This window comes from Leucopleurus acutus (genome assembly GCF_964270905.1).
Source record: "Leucopleurus acutus genome assembly, chromosome: X".
NCBI classification, from domain to species: domain Eukaryota; kingdom Metazoa; phylum Chordata; class Mammalia; order Artiodactyla; family Delphinidae; genus Leucopleurus; species Leucopleurus acutus.
Genome location: NC_139148.1, coordinates 99,351,749 through 99,375,773, shown reverse-complemented (window position 1 = coordinate 99,375,773; position 24,025 = coordinate 99,351,749). Strand labels below are relative to the sequence as shown.

General features: G+C 35.6%; 1 protein-coding gene across 2 annotated transcripts in view; it reads right to left on the bottom strand.

Moving 5' to 3' along the window:
• HTR2C (5-hydroxytryptamine receptor 2C) overlaps positions 1 to 22,045 on the bottom strand; it is a gene marked incomplete at both ends in the record, with an annotated part of 115,743 nt that extends 93,698 nt beyond the window's left edge. For both annotated transcript variants that reach the window (XM_082864845.1, XM_082864846.1), the window contains 2 exons: positions 17,370 to 17,683; positions 22,011 to 22,045. In XM_082864845.1, the coding sequence (XP_082720971.1) occupies positions 17,370 to 17,683; positions 22,011 to 22,045 (349 nt within the window). The remainder of the gene's footprint in view (positions 1 to 17,369; positions 17,684 to 22,010) is intronic.
• Between the last annotated feature and the right edge of the window lie 1,980 nt (positions 22,046 to 24,025).

Here is a 24,025-nt window from a genome sequence, read left to right as displayed (position 1 = left end):
AGTGGTTGAGGGTCCGCCTGCCGATGCGGGGACAAGGGTTTGTGCCCCGGTCCGGGAGGATCCCACATGCTGCGGAGCGGCTGGGCCCGTGAGCCATGGCCGCTGAGCCTGCGCGTCCGGAGCCTGTGCTCCGCAACGGGAGAGGCCACAGCAGTGAGAGGCCCACGTACCGCAAAAAAAAAAAAAGAAAAAAAAAAAAAAAAGAAAATTAGAGTGCAAAGATTTTATATTTCTGATATCTTTTACTTGGAACATGAAACAAATTTTAGCACTTGCAGAATATAGAAATTTAGTTTGACTAAGGAGGAAAAGAAAGAAATCAACTTTTAACAATTAGTCCAAGAACCCGGATACTACACAGTTCAAGCACTGTGTTAGGAACACATAGATATAAATGAGAACAATTCAGATTCATCGTTGTAAGCGATTCTATTTAACATATGAAAGACAGCTTTCAAGATTGAATTACTGCCCTTTGAGGTAAAGGCTAAGTAGTCTATTCTTATTCATCTCATAATGTTTAAAAGTGAGGGTTTTGGATATACAGTCCATTCATTCTAAGCAAATTTTCTTTTATGTTCACTTAGATGGCAACAAGAGGTAAAATGTTTTCTGAGTTGTTAAAATAATATATAATTAATGAGTAGGTTTTTCATCCAGGGTCTCTTAAAAGCACATGTGAAATGTAACCCTGTTGTATGAAATAGTAATTCTTCTTTTCATCTCCCTGTCATTCCTTCTACTTCCGTAATGATAATTTCAGACTCCAAGTAACTCATTCCAAGTGACATCAGTAGGAAACTTAATGATACAATCTGAAAACATAGGAGGAAACACAGAAAGTATCTAGTGTAACTTCCTATTCAAAGCAGAAGTTCCTTATATAACCTCGGTAATGGAGTGGTTCCTTTCTTTGAAAGATAGAACTTTTCATTGATAAAGAACATTTTAATGAACCCTAATCTGCTTCTTTCTGTATCTTTTACCATTTATTTTGGTTTTACCTTTTGGAGCCATGAAGAGCCTTCAACTATTTGAAGATATATTATGCCCCTCCCCCACACCCCCTTAATTCTATTTTCTAATCACATGGCAACAAAGGCATTGAAACCTGGGCCTTCAAACTCTGCGTCTGAAGGGAATGTTAATAGATCTAAAATGTACTGAACAGAAATTACTTTGAGCAAAGCTATGTTTCTAAAAGAGTGTCTATCAGCTAAAATGGTGTATAGCACTGATATGTGTAAAAGAACTGTGAACTATTGTTATCATTGTAGGGCTTGGAGAAATTACTCCTGGATATACAAGAGATTATTTTCTTAGTTATGGTACTCTGTGTGTCTAAAGCTGTATCAAGACAGAAGCAAGAATCAGCATTTGGTTTTTCAGGAAGATATAGCAAGTTCCACATTTCCATGGATGAGTGGCAAAAATTTCAGTCTGAGTAGCAGGGGGAATGGGGCCCTTAATGTCATTGATCTAAGTGAGAATGGATATTAGCCTTTCGTGGCCCTAAAATCAGGTAAATTGTGTGCTTTAGTTTTCCTCATCTGTGAAGTGGCGAAAATGTAAAGTTCTACCTATACCATCCCCCAAATATGCTGCTTTGGCATAAGGATTCTTTTGAGCTGAAGGCAAATGAGAAACAGCCAATATAGGAAAAGCTCCTGGCCCTCCCCGTTTCTGCCTAAAGTCAGGTTATAAATTTCCCTTTGTGAAGGTGTCCGCATCCCCACCTCTACCAGGAAGAGGAGAATGACTCAATCACTGGAGACACACTTATCACCCCATACTACACAAGATTGAGGCTTCATAACAAACCTTACAAACGTAACCCTTATCTTCCATTAGTTTCCCACATATATTTACCTTCCCACAATTTACCACCCCTAGAAGCCCAAACTGCTTTTCCTTTGTCTTGTCACTTCTCCACAATTTATTGCTCTTTGTTAAAATGATACATACACCCTTGGGGTCTAACTGCTTCTTTGGGTTTTCACTTCTTTTCTATGAAGAACTCAGTATGCATAAGTAATAAACCTTTTCTCCTGTTAAACTGTCTTTTGTCAATTTAATTTACAGGACCCCAGACAAGTTTTCCTTCCCATACAGTGCTCAATTAAAGTTAGCTATAATAATTATTGTTATCATCATCTTCTTTAACATCATCATGGAACCAAGTTAAAAGGCTCTTGGATCACACATACCGGATTAGGGGAAAGAGTCTTTGGAAATAAGAGCTGAGAATTTAGCTTTCTAGGAATTGGCACATCATAACATGATATAAAGCCAGTGAACGTTTCCATGAAAAACAATGAGATTTTCCAAACTCAAAAAATACCTATATCAGGAATTGTGTTTGGGATTAGCCAAATAGAAGTAAAGGATAAAATGAAGTGAATCTTCAGAACATCAGCAATGGGTACTCTACCAGGAAACCCAAACCCAACTTGAGAAGATAGAAGAGAGTTTCCTGTTAATGTAGAAAATATAGGGGGATTTTTCCCAACTTGGCAATAGATCATTGGTAGTATTTAAATTCTTGGTGCTTTGATTTCCCTACCTGTTAAATGGGGATAGTAAATGTATAGCACTTAGAATAGGGGCCAACACTGAGCCAGCACTCAGGTGTTACTTATTAGTGAGCTTAGTGCTGCCTATCTGTCTGTAAGTGAAGTGATTTTTGCAAGTAGAACTGGAATGTTAACTAAAACTACATTATGAATTTGTTGGAGAATAAAAGAAGTAATCTGCAAAAGTTGTTCTAAGGAGGAAAGAAGAAAGTACAAAGAATTACTAGAGATAGCAGACTCTAGAGGTAAGAACAACAATCAGGACCTCTGGACTGTGTTCTTTAATATATGTCACTGTAATTTTCTGTAAATATACTGAATGCCATTCTTCCCGTTTATACTTGGAATTAAAATTTACTTGGTAAAGAAAATTTTCGCCCCAGGATAAAGAGCCTGTAGTGAAATGACTATGTGGATTGGGACAGGGGATATTGGGAGTAGACATTTAAACCAAAAAGTAAAGATTCACAGTTCTAGATGTGTGGAGCTGGGCTATCCCAAGTATCTAACCTCATGAATTAATTTGCAAGAGGGAAAGAAGCCTTCATTTATTCATTAAAAAATACCAGATACAGGGATAAATGCTGGGTTACAAGACTGAGAAGATCACTGCTTAGCCTTTCAGGGAGAAGTTTTTATGTGGATGCTTGAGGACAGAAATTAAGGCATCAGCAAATATACTCTAGATCAGTCCTATAGAATGTAAGCCCTGAGGAAACTACAGTAAGTAAAAAAGAAAAAAGAGTTGTTTTACAGAGGGATTTTGTGAAGAGGGCAAGGACAAGCATTGCTTTTTCCATGTTTAGATAACAAAGTGTGCTACATATTCCTAATTTTTTCAGGGAACACTAAATATAATACTGAAGCAAATGCAGCACCATGTGGTATCTTGAGGGTTTGTAGGTTTGGCTATACCAGGTGACAGTACCCAAGACAGGTAAAGCAGCATTCTCATGGAAGTCACGGGTGGTGAAATGGCAGAGCATCAGCAGAGACCACAATGCCTGGTGGGAGATTGTGGATTCCCAACAGACAGGGCGGTACTCAGCAGATGCCCAGCAAATGATGATGGATGCCCAGTGGGCGATGATGGATGATCAGTGAGAGATGTTGGATTATCAGCATATATAGTGAATGGTGGCAGGTGACGGTGGATACATACGTGCTCGATGAAAGCCCAGAATGGTTGCAACAGTGAGTGATGCAAATTGATTTATTCATGATCACATGTGAGATAACTCTTGGGGACTTCTAGAAGTATTTGGAGGGAAGGTGTGTATCTTTCCAGGGGATTGGAGTAACTTTGTTAGCACATGGGGATAACAAGCCAGTGAATTTAGGGTATTGATATCAAGGTTGTTTCTTTTGTGCCCACAAGCTGTGAGTCCTATCACAAACTTAAATGCTTTTAGGGACCAGGTAGGTTTATAATCAGTGAGTAAGGCAGCGAGGTGTAAGAAAATGGGGAGTAGTAGAAACACAGCAAAGTTGGAACACATACACAATTGAATAAAAGATATTCAATTTACAAAGTTCAAAAATCATTGGTTAGGGGCTTCCCTAGTGGCGCAGTGGTTGAGAGTCCACCTGCCGATGCAGGGGACACGGGTTCGTGCCCCGGTCCGGGAAGATCCCACATGCTGCGGAGCGGCTGGGCCCGTGAGCCATGGCCGCTGAACCTGCGCGTCCGGAGCCTTGCTCCGCAACGGGAGAGGCCACAGCAGTGAGAGGCCCGCGTACCGCAAAAAAAAAAAAAAAAATCATTGGTTAGGGTAAAACAAAACTCACCTGCAGGCAGAAGTCAGATAAAGAGCTACAAGATAGTGGCATCTGGTTTCGGTGAACACTAAGTACCAATGTCCTAGAGCCTAGTACATCATTTATCTAGGAATGTGGTACCACCTTTACACAAATAAGAAAATTGTTTCATTTTGAGAATGAACTCCAGGTATGCAAATTTTGGATATATGTTAGGTACATGAGAAGATTATCTTCTACTATTTGTTAACCAATTCAAAGAAATCAGAAAGATTCCATTTATCACATGTTTATTTCCATTAACTCTAGCTTTTCTAGAATGTTTTAGGATAAAGGCTTTTTCACTCAACGTCTTTAGAGCTAAATCACATACTTTAAAAATTATATTTTAATGTTAATGTTCTAAATATAATGCTGTGTTAATATTATAATTGTATCAATATTGATAATATTTTTACCTTTAACTATTAATAAATATTAATTAGTAATAATGTTGATATTATATATTAATATGTTTTATTAAGTGATTCCCTAATATTGGGCCAACATAGTGTTACTGGAATTAATCCCAGTTCATCGTATAATATTTTTTAATGTGACATTGGATTCTGTTTGCCAGTTGTTTATAAAGAATTTTTGTCATAAGTGATGTTAGTCTATAATATTCCTTCTTTGTGCTTTGTCTTTATTTGGTTTATGTGTTAAACCTATGCTTGCTTTGTATAAGAATTAGGAAGGTTTTTAAAAAATTATTCAATGGTCTTAAACAATTTATGGAATATTACAACTATCTGGTCTTCAAACGTTTTAAAGAATTCCCCAGTGAAACTATCTGTATCTGATGTTTTTTTGTGTGTGGTAGGTCCTTGATAACTTTATTTCTTCTACTGAAATTGTTCTCTTTCTTTCTATATCTAACGAGGTTAATTTTGCTAACCTGATTTTCCCTGGGAAACTACCTGTTTTTTTTTAATGTTCTCAATTGATTTGCATATAAACCTACAAAGTAATCTAATTTTTAAAATTTACTTTGCTTCAATGGTTATTTTCCTTGTTATTTCTTATTTTGAATATTTTTGTTTCTTCCTTTTTCCTTGTTTCAGTTAGCTAGTGCTTTTATTTTGTTTAAAAGTTGCTTTTTAAAAAAGCAGGATTTTGATTTATTAATTAGGTATATTGTTTTTCTATTCTCTACCTAATTAATTTCTGCTTTATCTTTAGTTTGTTTCTTTGTGCTTTCTTTTGAGTTACTTTGCACTTCTTTTTCAAGGTTGCTTTCTAGGAATTTAATTCATTTGTATACCTTCATTTTTACTTATAAAGGTGATGAGGGCTATGAATTTTCCTTTGATCATTGCTTAAGTATCTTCTATAGATTTTGATATGTAGTGTGTATTCTATCATATTTCTAAAGTAGTCTGTAATTTCAGTTTGCATTTGTCCTTTTGACCAACAGTTGTTTAAAATTTGTTATAACTTCAAGATCAGATGGTCTTTAAACTTTTGTTGTTAATACTTTCAAGCGTTATTGTGTTCTTATCAGAAAGTATTTTTCATAATAGTTTTACTTTTCTAACATTTTCTTTGTGGCCTAATGGATAATTAATTTTTGTAAGTGTTCCATGAACTCGTGAAGAAAATATACTTTCGATGATAAGGGTATAAAGTTTAATATACATCCATAAGACCTACATGTCCAATTTTTTTGTACTGAGTATGATATTTAAAGTCTCCCATTAGTAGAATGTATCCATAAATGTATCCTTCCATGTTCTTTAGTTTTTGCTTTTAAAAGAGCATTGCTGTGTTATTGGGGGCATAGATATTCTTAACTGCTGTATACTTCTTAATTACAGCTTTTAATCATAAATAAGCATCCTTTTTGGGAAAAAAAAGCATCATTTTTTTTTTACTCTTACTGGTTTTTTAATTTTTTATTTAAAATTTACTTTGTCAGATATCAACATCACAATTTCTGTTTTCTTAGTGTTTCTATTTGCTTACTATACCTTTGCCCATCCCTTTATTTTAACCATTGTGATTCACTGGGTTATGAGTTCCACTAAATATAGAGAGTATAGTTGGGTAATTTGTTGTAAGCCAACTTGAAAATCTTTTATTTTTAATGGTAAGTTAGGTTCATACAAGTGTATTGCTATTACTGGTATGTTTGTTTTCACCTCTGTTATTGTATCATGGTATAATGTTGAGAGTATTGTTTTATTTTCTTGTGTTTCTTCCTCTACTTGACTTTTTTTTTTTTTACTCTTCTATTAATTGCATTTCTTTTGGTTTTAGATAGGTTTGTCTTTTTGTTCTAGTGGTTAACCTTATATCATGTTTATATCATGTTTTCTTTACATCCTGTTTAATACTCTTAGACCTCTGTTTTCTTATGAAATCTAGTTTTTCTGGCTTGCCATTTTTTGGAGTCATATAAATTAACACCCATCTTTTGTTTATAGAAAAATCAATGAAATTATTCTACTTTCTTCTTTCTCTTTCCCTTTCTCTTTTCTTCCCAATTTTTAGTTGCATTGCTTCTAAGTTGTTAGACTATATAACAAATAATATATATCATATAAGATATGACAGTATTCTTATGCCCTTATACCACCTTTATTTCTGTCTTAGCTCTAAAATTAAATATATTAAACACTCATGATCCATCTTTTTGAGGAAAAGTTCCCAATCATCCCTTTGTTAGATGAATCTTATCCATTATTCAATTTCTTAAGAAGGGCTTATGGGTTCAGAATTCTCTGGGTTTAAAAAATATTAAACTTTTTACAGCTTGATGGCCAACTTGTCTGGATATAAAATCTTGGTTTGAAACTTTATTTGAGTATTTTTCTTTTTTAAATTTCAGGTATAACTTACATACAGTAAAATTCACCCTTTTAAAACTGCATACTAGAATATATAGTTTTTAAAATTTTGAGAAATATATATACAACCACTACCACCATCAAGATATAGAACAGTTCCATACTACCAAAGTAAATGCCCCTTTGGAGTCAGCATTGCATGTTCAGACCCTGGAAACTAATGATCTGTTTTCTGTCTTTATAGATTTACTTTTGAAAGAATATCATATAAGAGGTTGACTTTTATAAAAATATTGCTTCAGTGTTGCTTTGTTTTGTTATTTTTTAAAATTATGAAGCCAGTCTAATTCTCTTGCTTTTGTAAATTATTTCTTATTTTTGCCTGAAGATTTTTCTTTCTATTTAACACCTAATGTCTCAGATATATCTCAGAGTTGACTGTTCCAGGTCAATTTTTGGTACTGGGTTGGCCCTATCAATATGTACATTGAGACCCTCTTTTATTTCTGGAAAACTTTCCAGGATTATAGTTCTAAATATTAATTCTGTTCCATTATATTTTTTTCTTTTCAAGGATTCTCATTATACACACATTGGCTCTTTTATTTGATGGTCTTCCATCTCAAACACTTTCTTTTTGACCTCTTTTACTTCTTTCTCCATCTCATTTTCATTCTTTCTGTTGTTTCCGTGTTTTTCTTTAGTGCCCCTTATTAAGTTTTCATATTAATCTATTCTTCTTTAGGCACTTTTAATTTAATGTTCATTCCAATATGATTTTATCTTTTTCTCCTATTTTATTCTCCTGGGTTCAATCAACTTTTGCTTTATGTTGACCAATTTTTTTATCCATTTCTTTTCTTAGTTTTTAGATTTCTACTTCAAGGTGTTTTTTTTATAGATATATCTTTAAATGTTTGAGAAAATTTAGTTTATCTTGAAGTATTTTGTTACAGCTTTTTTGTTTTTTGATCATTCTTTATTTGTGGGAACTTTCATCAAATGGCTTTTTTTATTCTCATGTTCTGCTTTCTTTTTATAGTAGCTTGGTATAGATGAAAGTTGGTTGCATCTTTGAATTTGTATGAACATGGCTAGCAGTTTGTGGGTGGTTTCCATGGCTAGTGGTTTGTGGGTAGTTTCCAAGATTCCAAGCTCTGGAGCACCCTTTTCTCTTCATGTAACAAAGTATGATTTCTTTATTGGAGGACTTTTGGGGTAAAGTGGAGGGCAGTGGGGGGAGGGTTGATGGGTTCTTACATGTTGACATTTTTTTGTCTTGTAAGTTGATGAAATTTCCCCTCTTGTTTCTTTTTCCCTTCACTGTGCATTTTTTTTCAAAAGTCACCTCTCCCTTTTAACCCTTTTCTACCTCCAAAGAGTTCCTCTCCAACACTGCTTTCTTGAGTCCTATGTACACTTCTAAGTCAATTCTCTAAAGGATGAGCTTCCAGAGAAGTTTCTCAGAATTTTCATACTTGGGGTAGACTTTCTTTCTTATGATGATTTTAGATCAATCTTAGGCTTCCTACTAGCTTTCCTCCTCTCTCTTTCATCTAGTATTTACTGGACTGCCCTTCCTCTTCACAACAGCACATGGTGGGAGCCTAATAGAAAGCTCATTGTGATCTCTTATTTATTTTCTGCTTACAGATTATTTGGAATTTGAATGTTCTCCAAATTAGGTGGTGGTATTGTGTAGTTTTATTTGTTTTGTTTTGTTGTTCTTTATTGCTTGGGGGTGTGGTGATGGATGTGTTAGGACATTTGGATTTAGGCTGATGCCATTTTTTGACCACTCATATATTTTTAAGGGAGAAACTGGCAAAATGAAATAGACACCACAAGACGAAGTATACCTTCTAAAGCATATTCATTCCAGTGACCTTTTCTTACATAATTTGGAGCTATAGTGTGGTAAAATGCTCACAGAGAAGGTAAAATACTTATACTTTGAAATTAATGCATCATTCAAACTCAGTAAATATAAGGAAAGCATATTTCCTGAGAACACTATTTATAAAATGCCTATTGAGACAATCTATTACCACTGTGTATTTAGAACAGGATAATTAATTTGTAAGTTCCATGAGAGATTATTTTCTAGATGCAGTAATCTTCTTTTAGGACTTGAGAACTAGATACACTTTCAGTATTAGTCCTTCCAGTCTAATTCCATTATACACTCCAGGGAGAAGGGAGTCTATTTCACTGCCTTGTGAGATGAGCATATCGGCAATGAAATTCAAACTGGGTTCTCCAACTCCCTAGGAAAGAAACTTTGCAGTGTAGTATAAGTGGTTTTGATTGTTCTTAATAAATATTAGCTAGAAACAAAAGTTAGGTTAAAACGAATATGGCAAAGATATGGCAGAAAATCAAAAGAAAAAATTTTTATCACTGTCTCCTTTTAAAAACATGAATTATAGACTCTAGGAAGAAGAATAGCTGTTATTGAGTGCTTATTATGTGCCAAGCACTTAGTTTGTCAATATTTAGGAAGATTACTTAAAATATGTTTTTAAAGATGATGAGCCTTGGGGACCTTCAAGATGGCAGAGGAGTAAGATGAGAAGATCACCTTCCTCCCCACAAATACATCAAAAATACAGCTAGATGTGGAACACCTCCTACAGAACACCTACTGAACGCTGGCAGAAGACCTCAGACTTCCCAAAAGGCAAGAAACTCCCCGTGTACCTGCGTAGGGCAAAAGAAAAAAGAAAAAACAGAGACAAAAGAATAGGGATGGGACCTGCACCTCTGGGAGGGAGCTGTGAAGGAGGAAAAGCTTCCACACACTAGGAAGCCCCTTCACTGGGAGACACAGGGGGTGGGCAGGGGGAAGCTTTGGAGCCATGGAGGAGAGCACAGCAACAGGGGTGCAGAGGACAAAGTGGAGAGATTCCTGCACAGAGGATCGGTGCTGACCAACATATACCAGACTGAGAGGCTTGTCTGCTCACCTGCTGGGGTGGGTGGGGGCTGGGAGCTGAGGCTCAGGTTTAGGAGGTCAGATCCCAGGGAGAGGACAGGGGTTTGCTGCATGAAGACAGCCTGAAGGGGGCTAGTCCACCACAGCTAGCCGGGAGGGAGTCCGGGAAAAAGTCTGGACCTGCCTAAGAGGCAAGAGACCATTGTTTCAGGATGTGCGAGGAGAGGGGATTCTTTCCCTTTCTGCCCACAGAAGGCAGAGCACCACCTAAACGAGCTCCAGAGACAGGTGCAAGCCATGGGTATCAGCTTGGACCCCAGAGACCAGCATGAAACGTTAATGCTGCTGCTGCAGCGAACAAGAATCCTGTGTACAAACACAGGTCACTATCCATAGCCCCCTGGGAGCCTGTGCAGCCCACCACTGCCAGGGTCCTCTGATCCAAGGAGAACTTCCCTGGGAGAACACACGGTATGCCTCAGGCTGTTGCAACGTCATGTCAGCCTCTGCTGCCACAGGCTTGCCCCACATTCCAATTATAACTACTGTACCCCTCCCACCCCCCGGCATGAGTGAGCCAGAGCCCCCTAATAGGCTGCTGCTTTAACCCCATCCTGTCTGGGCCAGAACAGATGCTGAGGGCGACCTACATGCAGAGGTGGAGCCAAAACCAAAGCTAAACCCCAGGAGCTGTGCGAACAAAGAAGAGAAAGGGAAATTTCTCTGTACAACCTCAGGAGCAATGGATTAAATCTCCACAATCAACTTGATGTACCCTGCATCTGTGGAATACCTGAATGGACAATGAATCATCCCAAAATTGAGGCGGTGGACTTTGGGAGCAATTGTAGACTTCGGGTTTGCTGGCTGTGACTGATTTGTTTCTGATTTCTTATGTTTATCGTAGTATAGTTCTGAGTGCTTGTTATCATTGGTGGATTTGTTTAGTGGTTAGGTTGCTCTCTTTTTTTAAATTATTTTATTTTAATAATTATTTATTTATTTATTTATTCATTTTTTTCTTTTTTTCTCCCTTTTCTTCTGAGCTATGTGTCTGACAGGGTCTTGGTGGTCTGGCCTGGTGTCAGGCCTGAGCCTCTGAGGGGGGACAGCCGAGTTCAGGGCATTGGACCACCAGAGATGTCCCAGCCCCACATAATATCAGTTGGTGAGAGTTCTCCCAGAGGTCTCCATCTCAACACTAAGACCCAGCTCACCCCAAGGGCCAGCAAGCTCCAGTGCTTTATGCGCCATGCCAAAAAACTAGCAAGACAGGAACACAACCACACCCATTAGCAAAGAGGCTGCCTAAAATCATACTAAGTTCACAGACACCCCAAAACACACTGCCAGATGCAGCCCTGACCACCAGAAAGACAAGATCCAGCCCCACCCACCAGAACACAGGCACCAGTCCCCTCCACCAGGAAGCCTACACAAGCCACTGAAACAACCTCACCCACTGGGCGCAGACAACAAAAACAGTGGGAACTATGAACCTGGAGCCTGCAAAAAAGAGACCCCAAACACAGTATTTTAAACAAAATGAGAAGACAGAGAAATATGCAGCATGAAGGAGCAAGGTAAAAACCCAATAGACCAAACAAATGAAGAGGAAATAGGCAGTCTACCTGAAAAAGAATTCAGAGTAATGATAGTAAAGATGATCCAAAGTCTTGGAAATAGAATGGAGAAAATACAAGCAACGTTTAACAAGGACCTACAAGAACTAAAGATGAAACAATGATGAACAACATAGTAAATGAAATTAAAAATTCTCTAGAAGGAATCAATAGCAGAATAAATGAGGCAGAAGAACGGATAAGTGACCTGGAAGATAAAAAAGTGGAAATAACTACTGCAGAGCAGAATAAAGAAAAAAGAATGAAAAGAATTGAGGATAGTCTCAGAGACTTCTGGGACAATATTAAAGGCAACAACATTCAAATCATAAGGGTTCCAGAAGAAAAGAGAAAAAAAGGGACTGAGAAAATATTTGAAGAGATTATAGTTGAAAACTTCCCTGACATGGGAAAGGAAACAGTCAATCACATCCAGGAAGCACAGAGAATCCCATACAGGATAAATCCAAGGAGAAACATGCCAAGACACATATTAATCAAACTATCAAAAATTAAGTACAAAGAAAAAATTTTCAAAGCAGCAAGGGAAAAGCAACAAATAATATACAGGAGAATTCCCATAAGGTTAACAGCTGAACTTTCAGCAGAAACTCTGCAAGCCAGAAAGGAGTGGCAGGCCATAGTTAAAGTGACGAAAGGGAAAAACCTACAACCAAGATTACTCTACCCACCAAGGATCTCATTTAGAATTGATGGAGAAATTAAAATCATTAAAGACAAGCAAAAGTTAAGAGAATTCAGCACCACCAAATTGGCTTTACAACAAATGCTAAAGGAATTTCTCTAGGCAGGAAACACAAGAGAAGGAAAAGACCTACAAAAACAAACCCAAAACAATTAAGAAAATGGTAATAGGAACACACATATTGATAACTACCTTAAATGTAAATGGATTAAATGCCCCAACCAAAAGACTCAGACTGGCTGAATGCATACAAAAACAAAACCCGTATATATGCTGTCTACAAGAGACCCACTTCAGACCTCGGGACACATACAGACTGAAAATGAGGTGATGGAAAAAGATATTCCATGCAAATGGAAATCAAAAGAAAGCTGGCTTAGCATTTCTCATATCAGAAAAAAATAGACCTTAAAATAAAGACTATTACAAGAGACAAAGAAGGACACTACATAATGATCAAGGGATCAATCCAAGAAGATATAGAATTGTAAATATTTATGCACCCAACATAGGAGTACCTCAATTCATAAGGCAATGCTAAAAGCCATAAAATGGGAAATCAACAGTAACACAATAATAGTAGGGGACTTTAACACCCCACTTTCATCAATGGACAGATTATCCAAAATGAAAATAAATAAGGAAGCACAAGCTTTAAATGACACATTAAACAAGATAGACTTAATTGATATTTATAGGACATTCCATCCAAAAACAACAGAATATACTTTCTTCTCAAGTGCTTATGGAACATTCTCCAGGAAAGATTATATCTTGGGTCACAAATCAAGCCTTGTTTAATTTAAGAAAACTGAGATCATATCAAGCATCTTTTCCAACCACAACGCTATGACACTAGATATAAATTACAGGGAAAAAACTGTAAAAAATACAAACACGTGGAGTCTAAACAGTATGCTACTAAATAACCAAGAGATCACTGAAGAAATCAGGGAAGAAATCAAAAAATACCTAGAAACAAATGACAATGAAAACACAGTGACCCAAAACCTATGAGATACAGCAAAGCAGTTCTAAGAGGAATGTTTATAGCAATACAGTCCTACCTCAAGAAACAAGAAACATCTCAAATAAACAACCTAACCTTACACCTAAAGCAATTAGAGAAAGAAGAACAAAAAACTCCAAAGTTAGCAGGAGGAAAGAAATCATAAAGATCAAATCAGAAATAAATGTAAAAGAAATGAAGGAAGCAATAGTAAAGATCAATAAAACCAAAAGCTTGTTCTTTGAGAAGATAAACAAAACTGATAAACAATTAACCAGACTCGTCAAGAAAAAATGGGAGAAGACTCAAATCAACAGAATTAGAAATGAAAAAGGAGAAGTAAAAACTGACACTGCAGAAATATAAAGGATCATGAGAGATTGCTACAAGCAATTATATGCCAAAAAATGCACAACCTGGAAGAAATGGAAAAATTCTTAGAAAAACACAACATTCTGAGACTGAACCAGGAAGAAACAGAAAATATAAACAGACCAATCACAAGCACTGAAATTGAGACTGATTAAAAATCTTCCAACAGGGCTTCCCTGGTGGCGCAGTGGTTGAGAGTCTGCCTGCCGATGCAGGGGACAGGGGTTCGTGCCCCGGTCCGGGAAGATCCCACATGCCGCGGAGCGGCTGCGCCCGTGAGCCATGGCCGCTGAGCCTGCGCGTCCGGAGCCATTGCTCCGCAATGGGAGAGGCCACAACAGTGAGAGGCCTGCATAACGCAAAAAAAAAAAAAAAAAAAAATCTTCCAACAAACAAAAGCCCAGGACCAGATGGCTTCACAGGAGAATTCTATCAAGCCTTTAGATAAGAGTGAACACCTACTTCTCAGACTCTTCCAAAAAGTTGCGGAGGAAGGAACACTCCCAAACTCATTGTATGAGGCCACCATCACCCTGATACCAAAACCAGACAAAGATGCCATAAAAAATGAAAGCTACAGGTCAACATCACTGATAAATATAGATGCAAAAATCCTCAACAAAATACTAGCAAAAAGAATCCAACAGCACATTAAAAGGATCATACACCACGATCAAGTGGAGTTTATCCCAGGAATGCAAGGATTCTTCATTATACACAATTCAATCAATGTGATATACCGTATTAACAAATTGAAGGATAAAAACCATATGATAATCTCTGTAGATGCAGAAAAAGCTTTTGACAAAATTCAACACCCATTTATGATAAAAACTCTCCAGAAAGTAGACATAGAGGGAACTTACCTTAACAGAATAAAGCCCATATATGACAAACCCACAGCCAACATTGTTCTCAAAGGTGAAAAACTGAAACCATTTCCTCTAAGATCAGGAACAAGACAAGGTTGCCTGCTCTCACTGCTATTATTCATCATAGTTTTGGAAGTTTTAGCCACAACACTCAGAGAAGAAAAAGAAATAAAAGGAATCCAAGTTGGAAAAGAAGTAAAACTGTCACTGTTTGCAGTTTAAATGATACTATACATAGAGAATCCTAAGATGCTACCAGAAAACTACTAGAGCTAATCAATGAATTTGGTAAAGTAGCAGGATACAAAATTAATGCACAGAAATCTGTTGCCTTCCTATACACTAATGATGAAAAATCTGAAAGAGAAAAAGAGGGAAACACTCACATTTACTCTTGCAACAAAAAGAATAAAATACCTAGGAATAAACCTACCTAAGGAGGCAAAAGACCTGTATGCAGAAAAGTATAAGACACTGATGAAAAAATCAAAGATGATACAAACAAATGGAGAAATATACCATGTTCTTGGATTGGAAGAATCAACATTGTGAAAATGACCATACTACCCAAAGCAATCTACAGATTCAGTGCAATCCCTATCAAATTACCAATGGCATTTTTCACAGAACTGGAACAAAAATTTTACAATTTGTATGGAAACACAAAAGACCCCTAATAGCCAAAGCAATCTTGGGAAAGAAAAACGGAGCTGGAGGAATCAGTCTCCCGCACTTCAGACTATACTACAAAGCTACAGTAATCAAGACAGTATGGTACTGGCACAAAAACAGAAATATAGATCAATGGAACAGGATAGACCTCCCAGAGATAAACCCATGCACATATGGCCGCCTTATCTTTGTTAAAGGAGGCAAGAATATACAATGGAGAAAAGACAGTGTCTTCAATAAGTGGCACTGGGAAAACTGGACAGCTACATGTTAAAGAATGATATTAGAACACTTACTAAGACCGTATACAAAAATAAACTCAAAATGGATTAAAGACCTAAATGTAAGGACAGACACTATAAAACTCTAGAGGAAAACATTAGGCAGAACACTCTATGACATAAATCACAGCAAGATCCATTGAGAAATGGAAATATAAACAAAAATATACTAATGGGACCTAAGGAAACCTAAAAGCTTTTGCACAGCAAAGGAAACCATAAACAAGATGAAAAGGCAACTGTCAGAATGGGAGAAAATATTTGCAGGTGAAGCAACTGACAAAGGATTAATCTCCAAAATATACAGTCAGCTCATGCAGCTCAATATCAAAAAACAACCCAATCCAAAAATGGGCAGAAGATGTAAATAGACATTTCTCCAAAGAAGGTATACAGATTACCAACAAACACATGCAAGGATGCTCAGCATTACTAATCATTAGAGAAATGTAAGTCAAAACTACAATGAGGTATCACCTCATACCAGTCAGAATGGCCATCATCAAAAAATCTAGAAACAATAAATGCTGGAGAGGGTGTGGATAAAAGGGAACACTCTTGCACTGTTGGTGGGAATGTAAATTGATACAGCCACTGTGGAGAACAGTATGGGGGTTCCTTAAAAATCTAAAAATAGAACTAGCATATGACCCAGCAATCCCACTACTGGGCGTATACCCTGAGAAAACCATAATTCAAAAAAGTGTCATGTACCACAATGTTCATGCAGTTCTATTTACAATAGCCAGGACATGGAAGTAACCTAAGTATCCATCAACAGATGAATGGATAAAGATGTGACACATATATACAATGGAATATTACGCAGCCATAAAAGGAACAAAATTGAGTTATTTGTAGTGAGTTGAATGGACCTAGAGTCTGTCATACAGAGTGAAGTAAGTCAGAAAGAGAAAAACAAATACTGTATCCTAACACATATATATGGAATCTAAAAAAACAAAAAGTTCTGATGAACCTAGGGGCAGGACAGGAATAAAGACACAGATGTAGTGAATGGACTTGAGGACACAGTGAGGGAGAAGGGTAAGCTGGGGCGAAGTGAGAGTAGCATTGACATATATACATGTAAAATAGATAACTATCTATTTTACATGTATATACCTACCACATGTAAAATAGAAAGCTAGTGGGAAGCAGCTGCATAGCACAGGGAGATCAGCTCGGTGCTTTTTGACCGAGGGGTGGGATAGGGAGAGTGGGAGGGAGACACAAGAGGGAGGGGATATGGGGATATATTATACATATATCTGATTCACTTTGTTATACAGCAGAAACTAACACACCATTGTAAATCAATTATACTCCAATAAAGATGTTAAAAAAAAATGAAGATGATGAACTTCTTTCATCTTCTTTGTATAAAAGCTGGTACTAGGTATGTGTACTGCCCAGAACATAGGGGTAGGCACATGTTTCTTTCACTGTCACAATCTGTATATTGGAAGGCAATTGTCATTGTTTACAAATGACACTGAGCAATAGAGTATCTATATATGATTTTAATATATTATAAAACATTTGTTTTGCTTTTTCAAGAGTCTGCTACTGATTTATTTAATAAATATACACACATCCAATTTCTTCTGTCACACAATTTTCTTTTCTGTTTATTTTCCAAATGATACAAGTAGAATAATTAACTTTCTGATTTTTTACGATACCTGCCACAGATTTATGACATGATCTGAGATCAAAATACTAATAAATTTGTACTTACCATAAAGGATTGCAAGCAGAGACAGTGGCATGACAAGTAGTCCCACTAGCATATCAGCAATGGCTAGGGACATTAAGAAATAATTGGTGGCATTGTGCAGTTTCTTTTCCAAGCTTACTGCCATGATAACGAGAATGTTGCCACCTATTGTCAAGATTATTATTATGACGATTGAAAGTGCTGGCCAGTTTTGTACCCCGTCTGGGAATTTGAAGCGTCCACCATCGGAGGTATTGAAAATGTCAGTTACTATGGCTGCTACTGGGCTCACAGAAATATCACATTGCCAAACCAATAGGCCAATCAGGTGCACACTGAAAATTAAGAAAAAAATAATCAGGTATATATTATATTGCTTGTACCTAATAAATTACTTACATAAATCAACTGCTTTTCCTTTAACAATCATTATCATCATCATCATCATTTCTACTCTCAATTAAACTTCAGTATCTCTTCTTTCTCTCCCCCAAATACTTTTATTGAATGCTTAATATGAGTCAGGCACTTAGTTTACTGAAATATATATGTGTAATCTCATTTGATCTCATATAACATCCTCATGAAGTCAGTACTGATTTATATCTATTATGTATAAGGAGAGACTGAGGTTCAGAGAAGTTAAGTAACTTTCTCAAGGAAATATAGGCAGTAAGTAGCAGGGGCAGGGTCCGTACTCAAGTCCCGTTGAATTCAAAGCCTGTGTTTTAGACTTTTACTCTCTATACTCAATCTGAAACCACAGTATTGTTTGACTTGCTGAGTGACTTTATGCTGGCCCATAATTTCTTAATATCTGTCCTGTAAATTTTCCTTCTACCTGACACTCTCCCCATTTCTGTCCTATGTTTTCTGGTGTTGTTCTAGGTTAGAAAATGATTTGTGGTGATAATTAACTCCTGTGGGTTTGCTACTTTCCTATGCTGGAAAAGAAATCTCTTAAGTCATTTAAAATGTACACCTCTCATGATGGTACTTATGTAGATTTTTACTGGTAGGAATTTCAGGCCAAGTGGCAGACTAATGCAAAAGAGACAGACGTGGTTATGTTTTGAACATTCCAAATTAATTTCCCCTGATGGTGATATGAGATTTATTCAGGTTTCATACATTAATGTAAGTCCATAAATTGTCTCATGAAACTAATATTTATTTTCCTTAATAAGATAAACAAGAATAAGTATATTCAATATTTCCTGCTTAAAAGCAAGAATTATTATCTGTGAATGACTGTCTTATGTGTATTCTATGTTCAGTAATAGTTATTTAATGAATACTAAGCAACAACTATACTATATGTACTAGTTGTTAAACCCTGATATTATTTATAGAGAAGAAAATTTCCTCTACTGGTACAATATGTGCTAACCAATTCTCTATGCAAGAAAATTGCATGGGGGATGGAACACATGACATTACAAAATCCAGAGTCTATGAGTTCTCCATGTAAAAGTTTTGATTTCATTATCTCATTCACTTGTTCTTTGAGCTAAAAATATTATTTCTACAGGGAAAATATATGTGATTAAATTGACTATCACTTATTATCAATCATCAGAGAAACTTGCAGTAGTAACACTAGATGATTATGATTATCATAATTGTATCTATAATATTATACACACACACACACACACACACACACACACACACACACACACACACACACCATACTTTCTGAACCAGAACTGGAACACTGAACCTGAAAAATTATTGGCCTTATTTAAACTTAAGTAAAATATTATAATAATTTTCTACCACGTTTAAAAATTATTTCTCTTAATATCTTGTTAATATACTTTATGTATTTTAACGTAATGAAGAAATCATGAAAATATTTTGACTTTCTCATTCTACAAGGGGTGAAAACTAGTACTTCGGACATTTAGCTTAAAACTACTTCCTCATTAGTCAAAGCTGCCTGATATCCTAAGCATCATGTCGGTGGGAGACATACATAATAATTTTCTTCAAATCATGAGAAGTAATCATTAAATTCTTTCCAATGCTGGATGTATTCTTTTTTCCTGAGACATAAAAAATAAGCTAAAATAATATGTGATTCAAAAAATCTGTATCATAATTAATTTGTGATTAAAGTGAATAGAAATTATTGAAATAAAGGACCAAATAAATAGAAGCAAGGTATTTGCTTTCAGCTTTGATTACTCTGTCACTGTATTTGTTGTATTTGGCATGTGGCTAATGTCCTGGCTACCTGACCTAAATGATTTTTTTTGACCAGTCACTTAACCTCTCAGAAGATCAATTTCCTCATCTTTACAATGAGGATGATCACATTATTGTTGTGAAAATTAAATGATACATGTAAAGTCTCAAAATAATACCTTTGTCGTAATAGGCCCTCAGTAAATGTTGGAGCTTACCTTCTTTCTGCCTTCAAAGTTAAACAAAAGTATTTTGTGGTAGCTATACCCTAAATGTACTTCAAAATTTGTCAAGAATTTAAGTCCTGGTTTTATTTTAAGAAGGTACTTATTTATGCAGAACTGGCTCAGATAGTAATTTTAAATCCAAGGTCTTTTCTGGCCTAGCTGTTGAAAAACATGTTCTGAAATTAAAAAAAAATTCTGGTTTAAATTAGTTGATGATCATTTCAAGTAGTCCCACAAGACTTTATGCTCACAGTGATATGCTGCATCTTCAATTTTCAGTTGCAGAATCACAAATATATTTATTCTTAAGCCTAGATAATATGGTCCTAACAGGATATGCAATGCAACTTCAAATTTTCTCAGTAAATTGTGAAAACATCTAAATCCTTTCACATTTCTGTAAAAATAGTAGAAGAATACAAAATAAAATTGTATATAACAAAAGTACACGAAAAACTATGTCCAATTATGAATTTTATGATTTGAGTATCTTAGAACTTTGGGGTACAAAACCACTTAAAACATTCATCTTGCCTACCTCTGCTGGTCAAATATATTTTTACTTTTTATTAAAGAGTCCATGAAACAAATACTGAATTATTGAGGAAGCTTGTAGAATCTAACTATATCTTTTGTGAATTATTAAATAAAATAATGGTGTTGGGAAAAATCCTGACAGAGTTTTTACTTCAGTTTCCTGGTTTCAATTCAATTCAATTTAATAAATTCTTATTGAGCACTACTTATGAGCAAATTATTATGATTTTTACTGCAGTCAGTCCTATTTTCTACAGTATTATAATCAAGAATTGGCTGTATTCTAATTAAACCTAATTTGTAACATTTACTTGTTCAGTGAAAAATATACAGTCCTTTTACAGAAGAGGAGTAATCTAGGTCTTGTTTCTAAAGCTTATGCTGATTGCTATTAAGCCCACAGAAGTCTCATAAAATACATGCACAAAAATCACAATTTCTATCTGAACAATTGAAATAACTTATTAATTGCTACTAAGTTTTGAATGAAAATATCTGACATTTTTAGTCGATAAACAAAATTATAATTTGATTTAAAAGTCTGAGTACATTTTAAATCTACTGAGTTTTTGCATGGCATATGACAATGGGCATTATTAGAAGAGATGAATGATCCCTTGTTTCTCTTAATGTAATGGAAAAAATTCTATGTGAATTCTTTAATTCCATAGCAGAATAATTTGGTACTCTTTAAGGTAGCCCTGCATTTGGTATATGGATCAAGGCCTATATACTAAGTTGTCCTTTCATTTTCCCAGACCTGGCTCTTTTTTTCCCTTCTTTATCACTGTCCTTCACCCTTTCCTTTTCCTCTCTGCTCTAGTTTTCTTGGAACCACGTATCCTTGAGACTATCATCACTACAATGTACAATGACATCTAAGATGGACTATAATGGTGCATATTGCAGAGGATCCAGTGTTGATGTACTTTATATCTACACTGCTCTGTAAACTGTTTCCTCAGTGAGCACTTTTATAGAAATCACAGAGGAGATTGTGCAGGAGCAAGGTGATTCAAGGCTTCTCAGTTGTACTGATCAGAGTTTACAGAGCCCTGGATCTTGTTTTCCATGCCCCCATTCCTCAAAGAGTAGGTTTAGAAGAAAGCAACCCAACCTTTTACTAAGTTAAAAAGAAGATATACCTGGATTAGATCATGTTTTGAATTGCTTAGTGCTTGAATTCAATGCTTTCCTTATCACTTTTATGTTATGTTCTATTGACTTTAACTACTGGTTCATTGTTTCAAGGCTACATCCTGTCCAGCTACATCCTCCAGCCCCTATTCCCTGACCTCTTGCTCATTCTTTTGCAACCTTAACTATTTTTCATAGAATCAGAGACTTGTAAAGACATTTATTCTCTTGGCTGTTTAGTTCATGCAGGAAGGAAGAGGAAAGAACCTTTCTTATTTCTACATTTTAACCATATAGAAAGCAACCACAAGTATCAGAATTATTTTTGAATGATATTACTTGTTTGAACATATGAGTGGTTGTGTTTAATTGGAGTTCAAGTTATTGGTTTTTTTCCCATTTATTGTTTTTGAATAGAAAACACCAGTAATATTAGTCTATTGGAATGCAAGTCATTTATACAGATTGAGGCAAATATAGCTGAATAATCATATAAAAACCTTTTTAACATTTTTGAGCAAACTACTATGAAAAGTTATTTTAAAAAAATAATAGGTAATAACATCCTTACAGGAACGAGTGCACTGCCTTCCTCAGGTTCACCATAATTGCTTCAGTCTTAAGCAACCAAAGTTTAAAATTGAGAAGAGGAAATTTAACAGACTGGATTCATTATGCCATCCTTTCTGGGGAGAGAAAAAAGAAAAAGAGAGTTAGTTAAAAGTTTAAATAACTTTAATAACCTTTGATTAAATAAAAGTAAATATATTTATTAAGTGATAAGAAATAATCAATACTAAATTTAGCAAACAAGCAAGCATATTATATAAGTGATAAAAAATGGCAAGGAGAATAGATTTTTCATTTATTTACCAATATACAACCATCATAATTTTTCTAAAATTTCTTGTATATACTTTCTTTATATGGGGCTTCTACTAAATCTCCCCCTGCTGGAGTACAAAGCAGTGTTTTGAAAAAGAAATTAAGAATAAATGCTTCTTAATTTGCAAACTATTGGGGGAAAGTTTGTGATCTAATAATTAAGTAGCATGTATAAAGTAAAAAGGTTTCATCTTATAGAGCAATGAAAAACTAAAACAAGTTTTAAGCATTTTTATAAAGTGAACATATTTTGTACAACATTTCTAACTTTTTTTTCCAGTGAAGCAATCTGCTTTTTCATAGATAGCTTTCTTTATACTTTTGCATTAACCAACAATATTATCCAGAGGGTAGCCACAGGTTTATACCAAAATAAATGAGTTGATTAAGTTTACCTAATTAAATATAGCAATAACCCTATGAACCAACTAGTTAGTATCCAACAGATAATATGCTGCAGTCAGGGCACATGGGATAATGTTGAAAATTGCAAACAAAAGGTCAGTTGCACTCGATGATTGAAAAACAAAATTTAGTTTCATTTATTGATTAAGAACTGACAGTGCATCTTCAGAGGAATTAGGAAGGAAACATGAACACTCTACAAACATCAAAGAATTTCAGAGTGAGTACCTTTGATTTCTGTAGGCTATTTTTGAAGGAGTTATTGGTTGCAATGCAAAACCCCACCAAATATTTACATAAGAGATTATTCACCACTTAGCCCTCACTATATTCAGTGTGCTAAAATGTTGGCCAAGAGTAGACTGGATGCAAATTTGCTGAGGATCGCTGCTGTGCTCCTTGTGGAAATAATATCTTTACACGGAGTAAAACGTGTCACTATGAATTTTTACATTGATATTGAAGAAATACCCAGAGTGAATTCTAATGATTAACATAGAGACCCCTTGGTTTTTCTGCATAGCAATTCTTAACTGGGAATAGAGTAGGTAAACCTCTCTGTTTTTCATGTTGCCTTCTCTATATCTTCTTTTTTTTGGATTTTGATTATACTCTCTTCTCATACCAAACATGTAACTGTATTCTTTTTGGGGATCACAAGCTATTATGAGAGTCAAGATTGTGATGTTAAGTTTGCAAGTAGTGGGCTGTCAATGAGAAAAATTTAGTTGTGTATGTTTGTGGGTGGGGAGAGAGAGAAAGGGAGAGAGAAAGGGAGAAAGAGAGAGTTGAATAGCTTGAGAACATGGAATATTGAAAGGTCATCGCTTTTGTTTAATTTGTAAGTATTTTCAAGGAATATGATAAAAATTTGTCAGTAATCTTTTTTAATGTTTTCTAGTTCCTTTTAGAAATTTGGAAATAAAATTTTACCAGAAAAAATTGCACCTCCCTATGTTTCCCATCTTATTCAACAGCACTCTTATTCTAGTCAGTCAAGCTACAAATTTAATTTTTTCTCACTTCTTATCCCTCAACTCTCACTTGTGAGTTCTCTTAGTGCTACCTACACAAAAATTTATCCCCAAATCATCCCCTTAACTACAGTATGAGAAATGTTCTGTGAGTAATTCTACAAAAAGGGGAGGGGATGCAAAATCTCTTAAAGCCTCGGATAAGAAATTAATAAGAAACAAACAAACAAAAACAACTCTAATTGAACACTGATCTGCATACCTCTCAGATTCCACCAATCTTTCATAACGGAATTCTCATGATTGTGTGAACACAAACACA